At 38.8% G+C, this 25,149-nt stretch overlaps 1 protein-coding gene across 1 annotated transcript in view; it reads left to right on the top strand.

Annotated features, from left to right (window-relative positions):
• The first annotated feature begins 24,801 nt into the window (after positions 1 to 24,801).
• The window catches only part of SCG3 (secretogranin III), a 32,987-nt gene continuing 32,639 nt past the window's right edge, over positions 24,802 to 25,149 (top strand). The window contains exon 1 of the mRNA XM_007081850.3: positions 24,802 to 25,002. Within this exon, the coding sequence (XP_007081912.2) occupies positions 24,912 to 25,002 (91 nt within the window). The 5' untranslated portion in view covers positions 24,802 to 24,911. The remainder of the gene's footprint in view (positions 25,003 to 25,149) is intronic.

Raw genomic sequence — 25,149 nt, 5'->3', positions numbered from 1 at the left:
CACACCCCACATCTGGTTAATCATCACTTTTTGTTGGCTCTAGAATTTGATCACTTCTCATAACTTCCACTGCTCCCACCCTGGTGCAAGCCACCATCAGCTCCCTATTAGATTACTGGAATAACTTCACTTCTCTTCCTCTTTCTATTCTTTCCCCACTTCAATTTGTTTTCCAGACAGCAAATGAAGTGATCCTTTATTTTAAAATAGTAAGTCATTGGGGCACCTGGGTGGCTCAGTCAGTTGAGTGACCAACTTCGGCTCAGGTCATGATCTCAACAGTTTGTGAGTTTGAGCCCTGCGTTGGGCTCTGTGCTGACAGCTCAGAGCCTGGAGGCTGCTTCTGATTCTGTGTCTCCCTCTCTCTGCCCCTCCCCAACTCATGCTCTGTCTCTCTCTCTGTCTCAGAAATAAACATAAAAAATTTTTATTTTAAAATAGTAAGTCAGATTCTGTCACTCAAAACTTTCTGATGGTTCCCCATTTGGAACAAAACCCAAACTCCTTGGTGTGACCTACAGGATCTTGTCTTTATTAACTCTCTCACTTCTTTCCATCCCTTCAACTCCTCTCTCCTTTATTCTCCTCCAGCCATGGGGTAGGACCAGGTACCATCCTACCCCAGTACCCCAGGACCTTTTCATGTATTCTTTCTCTGGAGGTATCCTCCAGATATCCACAGGGCTAGCTCCCTTATTTCTTTCTCAAGTCTTTATTCAAAAGTCACCTTCTCATTGAAGTCTTTCAATCCCACCCCGAAACATCATATCCCTCTTCCTGCTTTCTTTTTTCTCCTAAGTACCAGTTACTTTCTAATAATGTATATTTTGCTAATTTATTTGTCTTCTCTCTCCAGTTGAATGTAGGCTCCACGAAAACAGGATCTTTGTTGGTTTTGTTCACTGACTGTTTTGTTCACTGAGACTTTGTTCCAAAGCCTAGAACATTGATGGCATATGATATAAGCTCCAGAAATACTCATTAAATTAACAAATGCATGAAGCGGGCAGTGGCAGAATGTAGAGGAAGGAGATGGGTTGGACAAAGAGAACTAAAATGATTGGTAGGCTGTGGGGTATGAGGATGGAGTCACATATGACCCTCAGTGCCTCAACGGGCACTTGGATAACATGCTCTGAGATAAAGGAAGAATGAGGGTGGAAGGAGCTTGAGTAGTTTCATTTGGGGATCTGCGATGCTTGTGTGTCATTCAGGTGCAAGTAGGCATCTGGAAATGAGTTCAGGTAAGTGGTCAGGAATGGAGATACAGAAGATAACTTTAAAGTCTAGAAATATAAATAAATTATATCATGTAATATAATATCAATAAACAATATGTTACATATTTACCCAGAGCATGTTTCCATTGCAGAATCTTAATAAATATTTGGTGAGTGAAATGAGATCCTTCTGGGAAATTGCTCAGGATGCCTAATCCTATATATGTAGCTATCATTATAAGCTTTCTAAGAATAAAAACATACAACACATAGAGCTCTATTTATCAACAAAAAGCTGTAAAACTCCTTTAATTAAACATTTCCCTATAGAATTAAAGGTAATGTCCATGAGTACTATAGAAGGTTAGATCTTAATTTTGTAATCTGAGTTATAGTACCATCTCAGGACTTCCTTGCATATGCATACTGAGGGAAGATAGCCTGGGATTTGAAGGTCCTAAAGCCTCAGGAATGCCCAAACCATCCCTTTTTCACTGCCTTGGACATACCCACCCCCCACTCCCTCACTTCTTGAATTTTTCCTGTCTCTTTACCTTAACAACACTTCTGTACAGAATAGCCAATCCCCATGACTAAGCTGGACAGGGACCATGTTTTATTGACCACCATATACTTAGCACCAACACATACTAGGTGCTCTGTAAATATTCAGATAATCCTGTGGAGAGAGAGATTATATCTGAAACATAATCCAAGTTACCATACAGTGCGGCAGATACTGTTGGTTGCCTTCTGGCAGGCATTACTCCCCCAACTTCTTTGCTGGCAAACCGTTTTGGTTTTTTGTTTTATTTTGTTTTTTAACTCAAGTGCTCTGATGGTGAATGTTTTGTTCTAAACTGCTTGGTCTCATTTTTAATCGCACGTTAGAACTACTTCAAGGAGCTTTTTAAAAATACAGATACCTGGGGCCTACCCTCAAAGCTTATTTTTAGTTGGCTAAAATGGGGCCAGGCATTTATTTTTTTTTTAATTTTTTTTTAACGTTTATTTATTTTTGAGACAGAGAGAGACAGAGCATGAACGGGGGAGGGTCAGAGAGAGAGGGCGACCAGAATCTGAAACAGGCTCCAGGCTCTGAGCTGTCAGCACAGAGCCCGACGCGGGGCTCGAACTCACGGACCGCGAGATCATGACCTGAGCCGAAGCCGGTCGCCCAACCGACTGAGCCACCCAGGCGCCCCGGGGCCAGGCATTTAAAAAAACTTTTTAATAAATTGAGATGTAATTTACATACTGTAAGATTCATTCTTTTATTTTATTTTTATTTTTTTTAATGTTTATTTATTTTTGAGAGAGACAGAGACAGAATGCGAGTGGGTTGGGGCAAAGAGAGAGGGAGACACAGAATCTGAAGCAGTCTCCAGGCTCCAAGATGTCAGCACAGAGCCTGACGCGGGTCTTGAACTCACGAGCTGTGAGATCATGACCTGAGCCAAAGTCGGATGCTCAACCGACTGAGCCACCCAGGCGCCCCTACTTCTGTGTACTTATATGACAAAATGAAAATACTAACTTGAAAAGATATCTGCACCCGCATGTTCATTGCAGCATTATTTATAATGACCAAGATATGGAAATAACTAAGTGTCCGTCAATGGATGAATGGATAAAGAAAATACACAGTGGGATATTAGCCGTAAAAAAGAATGAAATCTTGATACTTCCAACAACCTTGAGGTATTATGTTAAGTGAAATAAGTCAGGAGAAAGAGAAATACTGTATAATGTCATTTACATGTGGAATCTTATAAAAGAAAGAAACAAACAAAACAACCCCTCCCCGCCAAGCAAGCTCACAGACAGAGAACAGATTGGTGGTTGCCAGGGGCAGGGAGTGGGGGGTGGATTAAAGGGGTGAAGGGAGTCTTGCTTTTCAAGAGACACTATTAAGAAAATGAAAAAGCAAGCTACTGACTGGAAAAAAAATACGTTGAGGAAGCAATCAAACCACAAAGCAGGGGTGGGTAATTTTACAAGACAATTGGCCTAGTTTCTTTGCAAGTCAAAGGCATGAAAAAAGAAGCAGTACAAGAAGAATGCTCTAGATTATGAGTTTTTTTTTTCTTTTTTTAGTTTTTTTATTTATTTGACTAATCTCTATTCCCAACATGGGGCTTGAATTCACGACCCAGAGATTAAGAGCCACATGCTCTTCCAACTGAGCCAGCCAGGTACCCCTAGATTATGAGTCTTAAACGACATACTAAGCAGATGGTTTGAGCAAACCAACCTTAAAAACCATCCTGAACTCTCTCAAAAGTAAACAAACATTAAAAAAATTAAAGAAGAAACATCCTGAGAGCAACTGGGAAAATTTAAATATGGGCTGGGTATGAAATCAGTGTTCCTTCAAGTGTAGTGAAAGTTTTTTTCACCTAATTTATTGCAGACCACTACATTTTAAAAATAAAATAAGGGGCGCCTAGGTGGCTCAGTTGGTTAAGCGTTGACTTCAGCTCAGGTTTTGATCTTGCGGTTCATAGGTTCCAGCCTGTGTGGGGCTCTGTGCTGACAGCTCAGAGGCTGGAGCCTCCTTCACATTGTCTTCCTCTCTCTGCTCCTCCCCCATTTGTGCTCTGTCTATCTCTGTCTCAAAAATAAATAAACACTAAAAATAAAATAAAATATAAAATAAAATAAAATAAAATAAAATAGCTAGAAAAATGAACTACAGTTGATCCTTGAACAACACAGCTTTGAACTGTGTGGGCCCTCTTACACACAGATTTTTTTTTTTAGTAAATACAGTACTGTAAGTATATTTTTTAATAATTTTCTTCATAACATTTTCTTTTGTTTAACTTATTTTATTGTAATAATATAGTATATAATACCTATAACATACAAAACATGTGTTCATTGACACGTGAGGCTTCCAGTCAACATCAGGCTATTAGTTAAGTTTTGGAGGAGTCAAAAGTTAAACATGGATTTTTGACTGTGCAGGCTGAGAGTTGGTGCTGTTCAACCCAACCTCATCCTTGTGTTGTTCAAGGATCAACTGAAAAAGGAAAATGTACAACAAACAAAGACTATGATTATTTTTAGGGTCAATAGAAAAATCTATCCTGTGACAGTATTATACTTACAAATGCTTACTTTCGATTTCTTTACTCAATTCTTTACAGTCAAGTAACAGTTTATGGACTAGCACCATTTACTCTATGGATCACATTTTTATGTAGCACTGTATTAGATGATATTAAGAAATCATTGTCATTTATATTAGGTGTGATAACCATACTGAGAATAGAAAAACTTCCTGTGCTCCGAGAATAGAAAAGACCTATTACACCAAAACTATTGTAACAAGTAGCCACCACAACTGCTTTTACACCTTCTTGATCAATAAATGGTAGTTCTATAACTATGGTAACAACCACCTGAACTAGCTGTAAATCCATTTAGTCAATCAATGGCCATGTGCCTCAATCCAATTTATAATCTAATTCATCTGCACAGTCTCTTGCTTTGGAAAGTCAGTTAATTGAGTAACTCCAAAGAACAGGGTTCCAGATGCCAACCAATAAGCAACAGGCTCACTGGGGTGACTTTCACAGCCCTGAAAACCCAACCCCGCCTACAAAACATCCACCAATGTCTGAACTCCACCCTCCTCTAAACCCTCCATAAGATCAGCAATCTGTTCTACCCTGATAGACTGTCCTGGCCCACCCAGTATACCACTTGTTTACTTAAGTAATAGATAAAGCTTTGTGTTTCAAATGTTGAGTAATGGTCTCATCCTTTGACAGTGCATAAGAAAATGTCTTCATGTTTCAGAGATGCTTACTGAACTGCCTAGATACAAAATAAAATGATAACTGTTGTTTACTTTGATATACTCTAGCAAAAAAAAAAAAAAAGCCAATATGGCAAAATATCAATAGTTAAATCTAGATAATGGGTGTATCAGGATTCATTACTACTATTCTCCTCAAATTTCTGTATGTATGAAAATTTTCATAATAGAAAACACTTGTTGAAAATGGGCATATCTCCTTTCTAGAAAAAAAATAAGAACAAAAGAAAGAAAAACTAGCATTGTCCAGTTCAATTTTTATATTTAATAAATAATCAGAGAAAATTAACTCAAACCATGTGGCACTTCAAATGCGGAGATTTCTCTATCTTCTCTCTCCAATCCCCTCCATGCTCTAAAGCCCTCAGGAATTCCCTCATTCTTTGCAGAAAAGCCCAAGAAAACCATGGCCCTACAGAGGAAACTCCTTCAATTTCTTTTTTTTGTCTATCACATTTTTGTCTATACCCTTGTACCTTAATCTTCACTTCTTGTTTATTTATCTAACTATTCCTGCCTTAGAGGAAAATAACATACTTCTTCCTTTCCACAGCTAATTCCTTTGTGAAAATGATTCCATCCCTTCTAGCTCCAACTCTTGAGTTTCCTTGGCCTCCTTCATGAATCTAAAAATGGGCTTAAGAGAAAGGTTCCCAAATTTACTTGGTTTATGGTGCCCTGGTATCTCAGGGACTTTTTCACAATGACTCTGAAAATAGTGAATAGTTCCATTTATTAAGTAATTAGGTTCAGAGGTGCCTGCTTGGCTCAGTCAGTAGAGCATGTGACTCTTGATCTAGGGTTGTAGGTTCGAGCCCCACAGTGGGTGTAAAGATTATTTAAAAATAAAATCTTTTTAAAAAGTAGTTAGGTTCAAATAACTTCATAAGTTTTAATTCTAACAACTTAGTAGTTCTTTGAGAACACAATAAACATATGTCAAAAGAAAAATATTTTTACTTCATTTTTAAGTATTTGCAAATAATTACTGAGATGTGTGCACCTGTTGGGCACTGCACAGTTTCTCAAACTTTGCAAGTAGATTGCACACTGCCACTGTTATTTCCTATTTCATGATGATTTTCATGTGCTTCTTGGTCTTTATCACAGCTGTGCTGAAAACCCAGATTTCCAAGGATATGACACCCCCAAAATGAATATAGCTCAATTTAATGTCGAAATTGTTAGCCATCTGGAACTACCGGTTACTGTGGTATCTGACAGATGCATTGCTATATTTTATTTAAAATTTAAAATATCCTGTGAATTTTGTTGGGCACCTTGGTGCAGAGCTGGTGCTAACTAATAGCTCAAGGTAGTTAACAGATTTTTGTCTCTCTTTAACTTAAAAACACTATAAACCTTCCCATATTTTTTAGAATAAAATACAAACTCCTTGCCATGGCCTACATGGCCTTGAATAATCTGTTCCCTGACAACTTCTTCAATCTCATCTCTTAGCACTTTCCCTATTGTTCACTCTGCTCCAGCCACACTGGCCTCCTTTCTCCTTTTCAAACTCACCAAGCTCCTTCCCACCTTGGGGGAAATTTTCCATTTACAATTTTACACTTCTGATGACTACAAGAATTTCCCACATACCAACTCTGGCTCAGTTTGGATCTATCTTTTTTAACTTTCAAACTTTCTAGGTCTTTACTTAAGGTATATACTTGTGAGTAGCTAATAGTTGGGGTGTTTTTTAATCCCGTCTGATAATCTTTGTGTTTCTATTGAAGTATTTAGTCCATTTGCACGTTCTTCTGTTCTGCAGAAGTATTGATCATTTCTCAGTTACTCCATCACACTCTTGACTTTGTTTCTCATCCACTGTTGACATATTTGGTGCCATGAATTCAGGCCATGTTCATATTGTGATGGGACCTCTAGCTCTGCACTTTCATGCCAGGACATGAGTTGGCAGAGCTGGCAGTAGATGTGTTCCTGGAACCCATTCCTATGTCCTATAGACTAGCAATAACTTTGTCCAGACATGATTATTAACCACTTAAATTATACCACTAAACCCAACGTACCCACAACTCAACTTCCCTTGGTTTGACTTCCAGAAATGCCAGTGGCTTTTCATCCAACATTTAATGTGAAGGGAAGTTTGGTGGGAGGTTGGAGTACAAAAACAAGGTCTTCACCAATTGTGTGTCAAAACTTCTTCAAATTTTGCAAAAGTAGGGGCACTTGAGGGGCTCAGTCGGTTAAATATCCCACTCTTGATTTCGGCTCAGGTCATGATTCATGAGTTCAAGCAGTTCATGAGTTCAAGCACCACATCAGGCTCTCCCCTGACAGTGCAGAGCCTGCTTGGGGTTCTCTCTCTCCCCCTCTCTCTCTGCCCCTTCTCTCAAAAATAAATAAATAAACATTTAAAAAGTAAAAAATAAAACTTCTTTAAATTTTACAAAAGCATATGGCTATGTGAATGATAGCTAGGACTTTTCCTGGGCACTTGGAAGGGGTTTGGACAAGCAGATTTCATTAGTTTCACAGTAAATCTGTCTTTGAAAGTAGCAAACAATGGCTTGACCAGAAGTAGGATAAAATAGCTTTTCCTTTATGTTTTGCTGCTGATCCTGTTGAGAGATTCTGACTATGTACCTCTGTTTCCTACATCATCTGAATGATAAGAAATTCCAGAAATGAGATAGAGATCTTTGAGTTGACAGGACAAGAGAGGCAATTGGACTGTGTAACACTAGATCAATATGTCAGGAATTTCAGAACAAGTTCCTCTTTTTCCTACTGTTAGCTGTTGACTTCTGCTGGAATTCCAGAACATAATGTTTCTGACTTTTATATATGTGGTTAAAATTGCCATATTTTGTGAATACAATGTAGGGATCATAATATGATAAAGAATTTTTCCTGGTTTTTAAATTTATGTGCTTGAAAAGTTTTATATAGGTATATATATTATTTAGTTATATATATGTTTTCTTTTTCTTTATTTCTTTATTTATTTTTGAGAGAGACAGAGCATGAGCAGGGGAGGAGCAGAGAGAGAGGGAGACACAGAATCCAAGCTGTCAGCACAGAGCCCGATGCAGGGCTCGAAGCCACAAACGGTGAGATCACGACCTGAGCCGAAGTCGGTTGCTTAACTGACTGACCCACCCAGGCACCCCAGTTATATATATTTTTTCAATTCCCTTTATTTAAAAAAGAATAATGTTCTATAAAATGCAATACAAAATTCAATAGCATTTGGATTGTCATTTTGTGATATACACGTCTACTGTAGATGTTGATAGTACCTGAAGTTTAATATAGAACTCAGAATTGCTAAAAATTATTTACACCCTTTAATTTATTTCAACATCTCTTGGAAAACTCTGGATAATTCTTTTCAGTTATTATTACAGTTATTATTACAATTTCCTGGCTCTAAAAGTTTATATGACAAAAATTTTCATATGGAAAAGAGAGGAACTAGTAAAATGGATCCTCATATACACACCCAGATTTGACAATAGTCAACATTTTGCCATATATGCTTTGTCTATATTCTTCCTATTTTTATTTTATTTTTTCAATATTTTACTTTTTTAAAGAAATCTCTACCATCCAACGTGGGACTTAAACTCACAACCCTGAGAACAACAGTCACGCATTCCACCAATTGAGCCAGCCACGGGCCCCCTGAATTTTTAAAAACAGGTTGCAGACATTACGCTATTTCATTTCTTAAAAGCTTCAGGGGAGATCCCTAAAAATCAAGGATATATAACCACAATCCCTAAAAAAACAACAATATTCCTTTGTATCATGAAATACTGATTCCATATCTAAATTTTCCAGTTGTATTAAAAATGTCCTCTCTGGTTGGTTTGTTCAAAATAACATCTTCTCAAGGCCCACACATTGCATTTGTTACATCTCTTAAGTCTTGTGAAATCTGGAACTGTTTCCATCCACATTTTTCCTTCCATTACAGTGATTTCTTGAGGAGGCTAGAGGAGTTGTCTTGTAGGATGTGCCACCTTCTGGATTTGTCTCATTGCCTCTTCATGGAAACAGAATTTATTCTTGGAATTAAAGGTGCCCTGGAATTTAGGTCTAAAGGCTTGATTAGATTCAAATAAGCATTTTTTTTTTGGCAAGACTACTTCAGAGGTACTTCAAATTGCATCATAACAGAATGCCCAGATGGCTGGTTGTTCCACTACTTATGATATTAAGATTGATTCCTAGGTTTGGATAGTGTCAGCCTAGTTTTTTTGCTTTATAATAGCTCCATTGAAACATAATTCACATATCATACAATTTACTTATTTAAAGTGTATAATTCAGTAGTTTTAATATATTCACAGAGTTGTAAACCATCACCATAATCATTTTTAGAAATTTCCCCTTCCAAAAAGAAATCTCGTACCTGTTACCAGTTACCCCCAGTTCCCAGCCACTACCCCCATGAGACCCAGGCAAACACTAATCTACTTTCTGTCTCTATGGATATGTCTATTCTGTATGTTGCATGAATATCCATAGAATCACACAATATGTGGTGATGTCCTGATTCTCGCCTTGTAAAACTGCATACTGACTACTGAAGAAGGGTCAGAGGGAGAAGCAATCTTGCTGGCCTTGAAGATGGAAGAAGTGGGGCCATGAGCCAAAGAATGTGATGGCCTCTAAAACCGGGAAAAGGCAGGGAAGTGAATTCTCCCCTAGAGCCTCCAAAAGGAATACAACTCTGCTTATATCTTGATTTTAGCCCAGTGGAACCCATGGCATCACTCTGACCTAAAGATAATAAATTTTGTGAAGTTTTAAGCCACTAAGTTTGTGGTAATTTGTTACAGTAGCAATAAGAAACTAATACACCCGTCAACATTCAGTGTTGTCAATCTTTTTCATCTTTGCTAATTTGAAAGATCAAAAATGATATTTTATAGTCATTTTACTTGCATTCTTGATTAGTGGTGGTTGTGAACATTTTTTCATGTATTTATTGGATTTTCTTCATATATGTATATATTTTTTATTTTTTTATTGTTTATTTCTGAGAGAGAGAGACAGAGTGCTAGAGGCAAAGAGGGAGAGGGAGACAAAGAATCTGAAACAGATTAGCTGTCAGCACAGAGCCTGACACAGGACTCAAACCCACAAACCTTGTCTTAGCTGTCAGCACAGAGCCTGACACAGGACTCAAACCCACAAACCTTGAGATCATGACCTGAGCTGAAGTCAGATGTTTAATCGACTGAGCCACCCAGGCACCCCAGCTATATATATATATTTAATTATATTTATACTTCCAGGTCCTCAGTTTTATCCATTATGGGATCTGTTGCTGATAAGTGAGGTTTAACAGGCTTCACGGTGTGCCTGTGGTTTTGCAGCTTTACATCTCTTCCATAGTTTTTTAGACATTTATATTAATCTGTTCAGTAAATATAAAATCTCTACCATAAGCCAGGCATATACTTTCGAAGCACATAATATACCAAATTGTGAACTCTTTAAGGACAGAAACCAGGTTTAACTTTTTTTTAAGTAGACTGCACACCCAGCATGGGACTTGAACTCACCACCCTGAGATCAGGAATGACATGTTCTACCAACTGAGCCAGCCAGGTGTCCTGGATTTTCTTCCTATTTTTAGTTTCTGTTTCTATCCTTTGCCCATTTTTCTTTTAGACTATTCTATTTTATTATTGATTTATAAGAGCTTTTTATATATTATGGAAATCAGTTTTTGCAAGCATTTTCCCCAGTTTTTCAAACTTGTTATAACATTGCATCATTTTTTAAAATATAAATTTTGGGTAGTTAACGTACCACTCTTTTCCTTTATGTTTTCTGCTTTGTCTATAATGTTTATAATATTTTTTCAGAATCATAAAAGTGTTCATACAACTTATCATGATTTCATATTTAAATCTTTGATCCATACGTAGTTTATTTCAATGAAGGAATACGTCCATTATTAAACAAAACTGCTAGCCAATATCCCAACATCATTTAGGTATTAATTATCTAATCCCTACTGATTTCAAGTGCCACTTTTATCATATACTAAATCACCATACTGCACGGAAACCAATTAGGAAGCTGTTGTAGTAGTTCTACTTCTGGACTATAGTATTCTATTCCTGTGCAGGATCAAAATATTTTAGTTACCATATATTTATAATATCTAGTAAGAAATTCCCCTTCTTTTTATTTTAGAATTGTCTTGGTTATTCACGTATTTGTTCCTTTATTCAAAAAATATTACTGAATGCCTACTAGATGCCAGACCCTGTACCAGGTGTTGGAATTTAAAAAAAAAAAAAAAAAAAGGAGAGAGAAAGTTGCTGCTCTTAGAGTGCTTGCATAATCTGGAGAAGGAGATGGACAATAAAATGAATTTATTAAAGATTATGATAAATGGAAAGAAAGAAAGAAAGAAAGAAAGAAAGGGAAGTAATGTAATAGAAGATAATGAGGAAGGACAGTGATCAGAAAAGTCCTGTCTAAGGAAAGGACAGAAGGAAGAGCAAGTGCAAAAGCCCTAAGTGGGGAGAAAGTTTGTCATGTCCTGTGAATGATAGGAAGGGATGTGAGAGTGGAGCCACAGGAAGGAAGAGAGAAAGTGGATATCTTCCATTTTCTCCATCCTGCCACATCCACTGTCCACTCGACCCAAGGAGGATGAATTTGAAGGACTGTGTGAATGGCTCTCTTGTCCTCTGGTTTCTGGCTGAGTTCAGCCACAAGGGGCCACTGGCAGGAGATGAGAGGAAGAGAGGAGAGTGGAGCCAGGAGATTTATTTCCTTGGCTCCCTTTTATTAGTTTGTCTCTTGTTTGGTTGCATCCTCTACTGAAGGCTACACCTCCTGTCAGCCACACCTCTGGTGGAGCTCACACCAGGCTCAGGCTGGGTGGTAATGGTTCCCACCCTTGTCTAAGCTCCCCTTACCTTTGATCAGGCTTACATTTTTAAAAGATCTGGTTGCTTTAAAGCATAAACTAGAAGGGGGCACCTGGGTGATTCAATCAGTGGAGACTCAATTTTGGCTCAGGTCATGATCTCACAGTTGGTGGGATCGAGGCCTGTCCCACATCAGGCAGTGCAAAGCCCGCTTGGGATTCTCTCTCTCACTCTCTCTCTCCCTGCCCCTCTCCTGCACTCTCTCTCTCAAAATAAATAAATAAACTTAAAAAGAAATAAAGTATAAAATGGAGGGATGGAGATCTAGGGCAAGAAGAAGGGAGCAGAGAGATATTGACAGCAACTGAGTTAAAATTAGGACAGACTTGAAAACTTTGAGTGCATGGACACTGTCTGAGAAACACAGGACTCTGAGTTCCATTCATTCAATTTTTTTCGATAACTATTTATGTGCCAGGCAGTCAGGATAGATAACATACTAGATTACCTAGTGCATTTAAAAGAGATAATTGGCAAGGAATAATGAAAGAGTAAGGTAATAGGGTTGGAAGTATGGGAGTAGCAGAAGTAGGTACAGTTTTAAATAATCCATCACTGAAAAGGTGACATTTGGTCTAAGGTTTGGAGGAGGTGGTTCATTTGTACATTCCAGGCAGAGAAGGAAGCCACTGTAAAAGAACCAATAGGAGGGCATGTCTGGTTGTGTCAGGAACAGCAGAGGCCAGTGTAATGAGCTCGGGGGCCTGGAGTAAGTGGGGAAAATGAAGTCAGAGAGGCCATAGGACACATGCCATGTGAGGCCTCTTAGGGGATTTGTTTGGAGTAAATGCGGTAGAGAAGAGGGAACTGGGGTCAACCCACGCTCCACTCTGGGGAGTAGTGTGTGCTGAAGCATTCTCACACAGCCTCCTCCTATCCACTCTTCCAAAACTGATGGAATGGGAAATCTAGTAATTGCAATTAGTTTCTCAGAATGCGTTATTCCTGTCTAATTTTTCCATGCAGTGTCTAGCAAGAAATGCTGGCCTGCTTCTCCAATATCTGTAAAATGTTGGCATCCTAGGAGAAGAAAACGGAAATTGTACCACTAACCCCGCAGGGGCATTTGTAGCTAAGTCAGTGGGGTCTCCAAGGCCACAGTATGCCTACAGGGATGACTGGAGGACTGACTTTGGAGCATTAGAGAAAAGCTATTGATTTTCTGCTTCACAGAGGAAGATGTTTAATTGTGTTTTCGGAATACCTTTGGAAGAAATAAGAAAGGAAAACAGTCTCTCTTATTACTCTCTCTACCAGTGGTCAGTAAATTAAAAATAAACCTTTTCTTTTAAAGCTTCTCATTATGAAAAAAAAAAATAAAGCTTCTCATTATGAAAAATTTTAAGCATATACAAAATTAGAGGATAATATATTGAATCTCTATATAGTCATTACCCAGATTCAATAATTATCTACTAATGGCCAATCTTATTTTTTCAATTTATTTAGCTATATATTTTTCCTGGGGTATTTTATAGCATATTCCATATATCAATGTGCACTTAGATACTATTCTAGATACTCTCAATATAGCAATGAATAAAAAGTATAGGATAAAAATCCCTGTCTGCGAACATCTCTCACAGTTTAGATGGGGGAGAGAGATCATAATTAAAATCAATAAGTGAAATGTATGGTATGTTAAGTGATGAGTGGAATGGAGAAATATAAGGCAGGGGAGAGGAAGAGAGAGTCCAGGAGCAGGGGTAACAACTTTAAATAAGCGGGTCAGGGTGCATGTGGTGAACATTGGGATGCACTGCTCAGATCCCATTTTAGGACCAAAGGACTTATTCTCACAGATGCTGGAAAGAACCATCTCATCCAGGGTCATGACTGCTTCTACAGATGCCTACACCCAATGACTAATCTATGCAGGATTATAAAGGACTACACTTCTCTCCCCAACTCAGAACAGCTCTGAAGGATCACCTCCTGTAGAACTTTAGAACTCTTTGTAGAATTGACTAAAGCTTCCACTGAGACCGTTGCAGCTCAACTTCTCCCTCTGGCAAATTCCCCCCCATTCTTTCCCTTCCATGGATGTTGATTCAAAAGCATACAGGTATGCCCTGCTTTTTGAAAGTCCACGTTACGCCAGTTCACTTTTATAAAAGACCTACATTTAGGGGTGCCCAGGTGGCTCAGTTGGTTAAGCACCTGATTCTTGATTTCTTAGGTCATGATCTCACAGTTTGTGAGTTCGAGCAGACACAGTGCAGAGCCTGCTTGGAATTCTCTCTCCCTGTCTCTGTGCTCCTACCCCACTCATGCTTTCTCTTTCTCTCCCATAATAAATAAACTTTTATTTATTTAAAAATAAATAAATAAAATTAAAGACCTACATTTATATCTGTTTTCCCTACCTGAAAAGAATCCAAGGAGGATTTTTGCTTTTACCAAAAGAAAAAAAAAAAGCTGAAAAGTGAAACTAGGATTCAACATTTATTTTGCAGATCAAGTACAGAGGCAGCACCATTTGAGCAGGACACCATCAAGCTCTTTTCCCAGAAATTACACTCAGCATCTCAGCATCAAGCCGCCATAGCTTTGAACTGTGTCTGTGAGCATCTGTGCTTTATCTCTATTTTGCATATTATTTAGCAAGATATGTCCTAAAGTATCAGAAAACCCCAAAAGATGTTGTTTGGGTGGTCTGGGAATGTCCAAAAAATTTTCCATATAAATTAATAGTAACTGCTTCTTTGCTTTATGCCATTTCAGATTATGAAAGATTTCATAATGCTCTACTTTCAGATAGCAGGGGAAACCTCTACCCTAATAAACTTCCTACTGTGAATGTCCATTTCAGAGTCTCCTTCTTAAGGAACTCAATTTGAGACAGTACACCTTTCTAAGAACATAACTTCTTAGCAAAACTATGATATATGTAAGTGAATGAGCCCTGGGAACATCTGAAGGAAGAGAATTCCAGGAAGAAAGAAGAGCAGATGCAAAGACCCTGAAGCAGAAGTGGGCCTGCTGTGTTTAAGGAAAAGCAAGGAATTTAATGCTCCTAAATTAGAAAAAGTAAAGGGAGAGTAATAAAAGAAGAAATCAAAGGTGTAGTGGGGAGCCAAATACTGCAGAGACATATATATAAGCCATTTAAGGAACTGCCTGTTTCTCAGAGTAAAATAGAAAGCTTGAGAATTTCCTAAATGACCTTTCTCATTCCCTGTCTCTCTCTCTAGTTATTTCTCATCTCCTTCCAGATGCATGAGCCACATAAATGGATTAAACCACATGCAGCAAGGAAGCCCCCGACCATACCTAGAAGGGACCCCTAACCCATCATTACCAAGTATATAATAACCCAGCTGTAAGTGATGCTTTAGTTCCAGTAGGCCTGGGTCCCATCAGTCTCTAGGCCATCATTTTTCTTAGAGGAAGTCTTAAGAAGCCCCCTCTAGGGCAACCGAACATGCATCAAGGCAAGGAACAAACAGAACTTACTGTCCCTTTAATTCATTGGAGAGTGGACCACCTACATGTGGACGTTGACTCCTTAGTCCATTGGCATAGCTCATAGTCAAACAGAGGATGACATAACTAAGTAGAAACTGCTTCTACTGTCCATGGTTAGGCTGATCTACAGAGAGATCTCTTGGAATCTTTTCATTCAGGCCCCAGATAAAGACCTAAAAGATAAACTCCACCACAGAGCCTGACATTTAGAACATTTAGATCTTAGAATCCATAGATGAGAATTTAAAATGGAAATTCTTCTGCCCTGTGGATCCCTCTCATCTTGTCCATAAAGAAGAAGAATGGAGAGCTAAGGCCTGCCATGAGTTCTGCGGTGACAGTTAAGATTAGTTTCCATTTCCACATATCCCTGGCCAGTCCATTTCAGTTCCTATAATTCACCTGGCACAACGTAGCAAACCAGAAGAACTCCATAAAAAGCTACTGTAGCTTCCTATAGGCCACGTCAGAAATTCTTCTGGACTGGCCCTCTTCTTCGTACTCTGATTCATCAGTTCTCTGATTTTCCCTACTCCTTTCAGCTCTGAGCTCTAGTTCCTGTTTCTGGATGCTTTACTTTGGTGACTTGGTTTCTACTATTTACCGCAACTCTGATATGTCCTCCTTTAAGGCATGATTCTTGGTACTTGCCCATCATCTCCCTTCATGGGAACTGTGGTCAGAAACAACTCACATTCAAGCCCACCACACCTAATGAGAGAGGGATCCTAATTTTTGTCATACTGAACAGTCACAAGAGACCCAGATGGTGACAATTTTATGAAGCTCAGTTACCTAGGACAGAGCCACTGACTCCTTTAGTGTACATCCTGCACAGCCTCCTGGACATGCATGAGGGGATTAGGGAGTACCCATCTCAACCTTGTCCTGTACCTGACTTCAGAGGCCCAGGCAGGATGACTCTGATATACCTACTGTTCTGCACAAACTTGGGAAGAGTGTCTTCCAGCAGTTAGATGTCCAGCTTCTGATGTATACCTCCTCTTCCTGGGAAACCTAGATGACCATACCCAACATTTCTAAGGATTTGGAGTAGCTCACTCAAGGCCAGCCTGACTACCACACTAAGCTAAGAAAGTCAAGAATGGCCTTGACTCACGCAAGCTGAACACGCCTTGCAAAGATCCACATGGGAGCCCATGTCATTAGTATTTTAACAAATCCTCCAAGACTTGACCCTACAGAAAGGAATCCCAGTTTGTACACTTTATCTCCCTTGCCCTCAACCCCCATACCTCCACCATTGCACAGGAAGAACTGGAATAATCCCCTTTTCCTAATTCCCAGTGACCAAAAGGCCAGCTGCAGGGTCTAGGAGGGTAGAGAGTGTGTACTAACATAAGGAGTCTTTGGGAAGTCTTAGCCCTCTCATGCCCTTGACCACCTAGCAACTTTGCCCCTGGAAAGGGAGGACATGGGCAGGGTTGATGGGGACAAATGGGGCAGTTTGGCTACTTTAGGTACTTGGAAAATGTGTCAAGTATCATGTAAGAGAGCTGTTATAGGGGCACCTAGGTGGCTCGGTTGGTTAAATGCCCAACTCTTGATTTCAGCTCAGGTCATGGTCTCACAGTTTGTGACTTAGAGCCTGAATCGGGCTCTCACCAGCAGTGCAGCCTGCTTGGGAATCTTTCTCCCTCTCACCCTTTCTCTGCCCCTCCCCTGCTTGAGCTCTTTCTCTCTTTCTCAGAATAAATTAATAAACATTAAAATTTTTTTAAATAAAAAAGAGAGCTACTATAGATATATTTATAAGATGATAAAATTCCATTCAACATTTATTGACCTCTTTACCATACTCTGTCCAGGCACTGAGTTAAAAAGATGAATTCTACCAGCCTCTTCTCTCAAGGGGAGGGTCACAATAAAAAGACATATAACTAATGACACTGCACTGTAGAAATTGTATACTATTGCATTCAAGTGGTAGTGTCAGAGAAGGCAAAAAAAAAAAAATGCCACCTTTTCCAACAGATTTTAATTTTCTCTATCTTATCATAAGATTTTATCATTTATTTATTTATTTACTTACTTACTTATTATTTTGAGAGAGCTAGCATGAGTGAGGGGCAGAAGGAGAGAGAGAAAATATTAATCAGAATTCTTGTTCAGTACAGAGCACAATGTGGGGCTTGATCCTATGACACTGGGATCATGATCTGAGTCAAAATCAGGAGGTGGATGCTCAATTGACTGAGCCACCCGGGCACCCCATCATAATTTATTCTTACATCCCAGAAGAAAATAATTCATTACAATCATCTGAAACATCATGAAATATATTTATAGTATATAAAATTACTTGTATAGATTGTATTGTTTTTTTTTTCTAATTATAAAACCAATACATACTCATGTTGAAAATTTAAAGAATTCAGAATTGCCTAATTAACAAAGAAAAACCTCTTACCTGGCAACCACTATACACATTATGGAGAATAAAATTTTCAGATAATTCTCTATTTGTGCACACACACATAAACACACACAATTTTTACAGTGGGAATCATACAGCTAATAGGGAACCTGATATTTTTCACTCAATAATCTTTAATTCATATTAATTACTATATTCCACAATGTAGTGAGTAGTGTTTGTCTTATACCCTCACCCTCATTCCTTCTAGGAAACTGCTCTACCCTTGTAGTTCTGAAGGGAGCCCTCAATCATAGCATCTCATACATTTCTCCCATGGCACCTTGAGCAGCGATTGACCCAATCTGGCTCAGTCATGGAACAACCAATGTGAGTAAATAACATGAATAGTTTGTCATTCAGCAATCTTCTCCTTTCCACTCTCAGGGTTAGTTCTGGCACTTTACACTCTGTAGGTGACCTATAAGATCTTGTCATTTGGGCTCCTTTTCTTTGTATACTTTTTTTTCCATTTCCATGCCTTAATTTTCCTTGATTGTTTTAGTATTTTTATTAGCCCATGTCCCTTACCCTTGGTTGTTTTAATTTCCCTCTGATAGTGAATTTCCAGATTCACATCTACTTCTCTATTGAGCTATACCAGCAGCCACCTCTAGTGCTGGTATCCTATGTCAGTCTCTTTAACTGCAACAGATTCATTCCTATAACTATGTAGCTATGAGGGCCTATGCCAGCTCTGCCTCTCTATTCTTAGGCCTTTCATGAACACCTCTTCTGCAAGACTACTCTTTTGTAAAAAAAAAAAAAATGCTGAGTGGAAAATCATACTGATAGAGGGGCTAACAGCTCTTTAAGGAACTTGAAGCTCCTGGCACTGTAAGACCATTACAATCTTCCAATGTGAGACAGCCATTATAGTCTCAGCATTTGAAGATGAAAGGTGACCCTCCCTTTTTAATTTTTTCCAGGGTTACTTCAACGAACAAATCAAAGCACATCTGGTGGAAGGTCCAAACCACCACTACAAGTAGGGAGATACAGCAACCAGAGTCACAATTACAGAGAGCATGCAACATACTCCAAAAATACTTCCTGAAGGGCCAGGCCCTGGGTAGCGTATTACCCAATTTTAGTATAGTAGTGCTCAAAGGTGCAGGACACATAACTTGCTATTAAAACATGTGAAAGAAAACTAACCAAAATGATGAAATGGAAGAATTCTCCTCAAAAGAAATTCCAGGAAGAAATGACAGCCAGAGAATTGCTCAAAATAGACATAAACAATATATCTGAGCAAGAATTTAGAAAAGTTGTTATAAGACTAACAGCTGGGCTTGAAAACAACTTAGAAGATAGCAGAGAATCTATTGCTGCAGAGATCAAGGACCTAAGAAATAGTCACGACAAATTAAGAAATGTTGTGAATGAGATGCAAAATAAACTAGATGCAGTGACAGCAAGGATAGAGGAGACAAAGAGGAGAATAAGTGAAATAGAAGATAAAATTCTGGAAAATGATGAAGCTGAAAAAAAGAGAGATAAGACAATACTAGACCATGAGGGGAGATTTAGAGACTTAAGTGATTCACTGAAATGTAATGATATCCATATCATAGGAGTTCCAGAAGAAGAAAAAGAGAGAGAAAGGGGCAGAAAGTTTATTTGAACAAATTATAGCTGAAAACTTCCCTAATCTGGGGAAGGAAGCAGATATCCAAGTCCAGGAGACACAGAGAACTCCCTTCAGAATCAACAAGAACAGGTCAATCCCATGGCATATCACGGTGAAACTGGCAAAATACAAAGATAAAGAGAATTCTGAAAGCAGCTAGATACAAACAGGACTTAACCTACAAAGGTAGACACATAAGGGTAATAGCAGACCTGTCCACTGAAACTTGGCAGGCCAGAGGGGAGTGGCAGGAAATATTCAATGGACTGAACAGGAAAAATATGCAGCCAAGAATCTTTATCCAGCAAGGCTGTCATTCAAAATACAAAGGCTTTCCCAGACAAACAAAAACTGAAGGAGTTCATGACCACTAAACCAGCCCTGCAGGAGATCCTAAAGGGGACTCTGTGAATGGAAAGCAGCAAAGACTACAAAGGACCAGAGACATCACCACAAGCACGAAACCTACAGATAACACAATGACACTAAATCCATATCTCTCAATAATCACTCTGAATGTAAATGGACTAAATGCCCCAATCAAAAGACATAGGGTATCATAATGGATTAAAAAAAACAAGATCCATCTATATACTGTCTATAAGAGACTCATTTAAAAAAATTTTTTTAACGTTTATTTATTTTTGATACAGAGAGAGACAGAGCATGAATGGGGGAGGGTCAGAGAGAGAGGGAGACACAGAATCTGAAGCAGGCTCCAGGCTCTGAGCCATCAGCCCAGAGCCTGACGCGGGGCTCGAACTCACGGACCACGAGATCGTGACCTGAGCTGAAGTCGGACGCTTAACCCACTGAGCCACCCAGGCGCCCCTAAGAGACTCATTTTAGACCTGAGGACACTTTCAGATTGAAAGTGAGGGGATGGAGAACTATCTATCATGCTACTGGAAGTCAAAAGAAAGCTGGAGTAGCTAGACGTATATCAGACAAACTATATTTTAAACTAAATATTGTAACAAGAGATGAAGAAGGGCATTATATCATAATTAAGGCATCTATCCATCAAGAAGAGCTAACAATTATAAATGTTTATGCCCCCAACTTGAACACCCAAATATATAAATCAGTTAATCACAAACCTAAGCAATTTTATTGATAATAATATAGTAATTGTAGGTGACTTTAATACTCCACTGAAGACCAAAGATGAGCTGGTAATCCTTGTCATTTTATTCATTTATTTATACAAATAGATTTCCAGATGCTGTAAGGATGGCTGAGAAATGAAAGATAAGTAAAGCAAGATCCTTTCCTTTGAGGAGCTCATAGTTTAGTGGGATAAATAGCTAATGGGATAAATTATGTAAGGTAATAATTATAGTATAAGATACAATTTTATAGAGATATATATAAAATATTTTCTTAGACAAAAACATGCACCAAAAGGACATATACCAAAAGTTGGTGGTTATCTCTATCAGATTTCCCCCTTTTTGCTTATCTGTATTAGCAGAATTTTCCTTCAATGTATATTTATTGTTTTTGAAATAAGGAGAAAAGAAGCATGTTCAAAAAGCAGCACAATGAGATACATGCTGTATTGGAAGTATGCACAGTATTATAAGGAATAAACTAACTTGTCTGGGGAAGATAAAGAAAACCTTACAACATGTATCTTTTTTATCTTACACTCACATATACCTCTCACATGTTAGCCAAAAGTAATGCGTGGCCTTGTTTGGATCCTAATCCAAGCAAACCAACTGTCAAAATATTTATAAAGCAAGTGGGGAAGTATTAATTCTGACTGGATATTTGATGATACTAAGGAAGTATTATTATTATGAGATATGCTAAGGGCATTACAGTAATGTTAGGAAAAAAGAATCCTTATCTTTTAAAAGTAAACATATTGACATAAATATGGATGCAATGATATGAAGTTTGGGATTTTTATAAGTAAATAATCCATTGGAAGTGCAAAGTTGTTGGGAATATAAAATAAAAAAGTGGTTATGAGTTAATGATCTTTAAGTTGGAAAATGAAATCATGGCAGTTAATTTCAATATTTTCTCTAATTCTATGTTTGTTTGAAATCTCCTATAATAAAATTTGCAATAATTAATATAATGATTTTTCTGTAATGAATAAAAACATCCTTCAAGTATCTCTATCTTCAAGACTCAGCTCAAAAAGTGTCTTCTCCCACCAGTGAATGAGGGCATTACAAGCAATCCATGCATGTGTTCACCTATACACAAGAAGCATTGACAAACTCCCTGTGCATTGTACGTTGTCTACTTCATGATCATCTGATCTGTGTCAATGACACTTGTAATTTCAACATGTATTTTTTATATTATTCAATGTTTATAGTGTACTTACACACAATAATCAAATATTTTAATATTTTAATATTAACAAAAAAGAGATATCTTCTCTTTGAAACCTTGCCTGACCATCCATTTCATTATTTGCACCCTACCTGAACTCTGCATGTAAAACAGAGGACCCATAACACGCTTTTGTGTTTATTTGCTCACTTACATTGAAATGAGATCAATATGTAGGATTTGTCACTCAGTCAGTAAATAGTTGTGTTGTTATAAGCACAGTCTTTTCTTTTTATTAGGCTGTAAGACTAGCAGTGGCCATCTTATTTGTTTGTTTTTGTGTGCCCAACAATTATCTTAATACTTGCTACATTTCAAGTGCTCAATAAACATCTGCTAAATGACTAAATGAAACTTAGGATCACTTCATTCAGACCTACACTGTGTCCAGCAGAAACATCCATAGGACTGAGGAATATAAACTAATCCATGCCTTACAGTTTATTCAGTGTTCCATGGTGATTTGATCAGAAACATAACATGTTTCTAGATTCAGTGTCCACTTAATACAGTCGCCTTGATTCCAAATGGCAGAGAAAGGTTAAACACCTTTAAAATTTTGGGGCGTAAGTAATGCAGTGTGCTCAGTAGCCATCTCTTACCTTCATTCTACCCTGAGCCTCTCTCTCAACTGCAAGCATATTGAGGGGAGAAGTGAGTCAGAAACAGGACAAATAAGAGAGTGAGGCTAAATGGGTGAACAGAAATGGGAGTTACGGGCTTCTGGTTATGAAATGAATAAGTCACTGGGATGAAACATACAGCATGGGGAATGTAATCAGTGCTATTGTGATAGCGATGTACACATGGTAACTACGCTTGTGGTGAGCACAGCATAAGGTACACAGTTGTTGAATTACTATGTTGTACACTTGAAACCAATGTTACATTGTGTGTCAACCGTATATCAATAGGAAAAATGGAGGAGAATGAAAAGAAGAATAAAGTGAGACTGAGGAATCAGGTGAGCAATACAGCAAGTGTCAGGATTGGTGAATGACTATTTCACATAATATTCAGCGATGTTTCTTAAATGCTGAAAATATTTTATGATTTATTTTTAAGCTGTGTCTTTTAAAATATTCTTGGCATCAAAATCACTTGATTAAAACATGTACCATTTGATCCCCACAATAACATGAGGTAAACAGAGCTGGTCCTCTCTGTTTTAAAGAAGAGGAATTTGGGGTGCCTGGGGGGCTCAGTCAGTTAAGCGTCCGACTCTTGATTTTGCCTCAGTTCATGATCTCACAGTTCTTGAGCTTGAACTCTGTGTCAGGCTCTGCACTGACAGTGCGAGCCTGCTTGGTATTCTCTCTCCTTCTCTCTCTCAAAATAAATAAATAAAAAAGAAGAGGAACCTAAGGAAATTTACCCTTCACTCAGCTGAGATTATAAATTGTGATGATTTTTTTAATGCAGTATACTAGTATGCTGGGATAATAATGCTATGTTATCAGTGCCAAGAAAAAACTATTTGTCTTGAAGTAGCTGTTAGATTGAAAGTACTCTTCAGATTCTAAAGGGAAGTATTTGAGTGACTTCCAAACTCAAAAACCTTCAGAACAAGGGAGATTTGTTTGTTAGATTGTTTGTTTGTTTGTTTTTAGGTACTTGAATGACTAAGTTGCTCCTTGAAAAGCAAGGGTGCAGAAATCAAAGGCCTGATTGTGCTGAATCCTTCTATTTGGTCATTATTCAGACTGGTTCCCAGCATGCCACAGTCCAAAGGAAAGATTCCAAGCTCTGTTTAAAAATCAGAAACTAAAGAGCTTACTCAGCACCCTGCTCACATTACTGTTGCTTGTATTCATCATTTAAAAGTCTTTTGATAACTCCTTTTATGCAATAATGTTAGGCTTCGGGGAATATTCTCAGAATGTAGGAAGCACCTCCTGACCCAGTTATGATGTAAATACTTTTTGTGACTATCTTCTCTCTTCAAAGACTTCTGAAACAGCCAGGCTCTTAAGCATAATTGAATCCTGGGGGAGAATTTTACAGAAATGTTTGTTGGTTTGTTTGTTTTGTGGCACTTGTGGTGATGAAGAGGAAGCTTTCCCCTTAGTGGGGAAGGGAGAATTTCACAATGAAACTGGCCCTTGATGCTTACCTACTCAAGACTGATGAGGACATCTATGCTTGGGGAAACAAATAATTTTATTCGTTCTGTTTTAGCATCTAGGACAGTAAGAAAGTGTAACAACAATCTGACTATTTGAAATAATGTTCCTTGAATTTCCCAATTCAAAAGACTGCATAGAGCTAAGAAAGAAATAAAAGTACTGAGAGACGTTTTGTATGTCAACTCAAATCACAAAGGCAGGGCTTCTCTACGAATGTATGTAAGAATTACATCTACCTTTTGGGTACAGCAGGTGGAACAGAAAGAAGGAATTCTGGGGCAGATATCCCAGAACTATCCCAAAGCAAAAACCTTCATACAAGGTTATCTCTCCTTGACAGGTGCAAGAGCAGGGAAGTCATTTGGTCCTTGAGGTAACGTCTAGTTGGGAAGTTACGACAATGACGTCCAAGCTTATGGCAATCCAGGTGACCCTGAGCGCAGGGGCACCCGTAAGACTGCGGCACAGAAAATACGCTAGCCTGCCAGTCTCCCCTCCCCCCTTACATTCTCGGGGGATTGGAGTAGCGTTGGTGTCGCTGACGCCATCCCTTCCCGCCTCTGGCTCTCAAGGAGCATGCGCTTCCTTCCTCACTTCCTCTAAAGGAAGGAGAGAGAGTAAGGCTACGCCCTAGCGGACCCGCGGCCGGCTTCGCGTCACAGGAACTTCAGCACCCACACGGCGGACAGCGCTCTCCTCCACCTGAGGACCTGACTCCCGAGCGCCTGGAGCCTTTCTAATCGCTTTACTCTGCAGCCGCACGGAGCTCCACCGGCCGCTGGGTCCCTGCCACTCACCCTCCCCACACCCTCCCTCCTAGCTCTTCCTGTTTTTACTCCTCCTTTTCATTCATAACAAAAGCCACAGCTCAGGGAGCCCGGCGCCAGGCTGTATCTGAAGCCAAGCGTAGAAGAATGGGGTTCCTTTGGACCGGCACTTGGATTCTGGTGTTGGTGCTCCAAAGCAGCCCAATTCAAGCTTTCCCCAAGCCGGGAGGCAGCCAAGGTACGTGGACACTTTTCTTCCCATCTCCCTTTTATTTCGCCACGAAAAGGTAAAGCTTGGCATAATCCCGTGAACTGTAAATCACCTTGCCTCGTTTTCTGATCAGACAGTATCCGTTCATATTGACAGAAATCAGTTAGAATTTAG

Source organism: Panthera tigris, chromosome B3 (genome assembly GCF_018350195.1).
Source record: "Panthera tigris isolate Pti1 chromosome B3, P.tigris_Pti1_mat1.1, whole genome shotgun sequence".
NCBI classification, from domain to species: domain Eukaryota; kingdom Metazoa; phylum Chordata; class Mammalia; order Carnivora; family Felidae; genus Panthera; species Panthera tigris.
The sequence above is the reverse complement of the archived record's forward strand: the minus strand, read 5'-3'. Positions and strand labels throughout refer to the sequence as shown.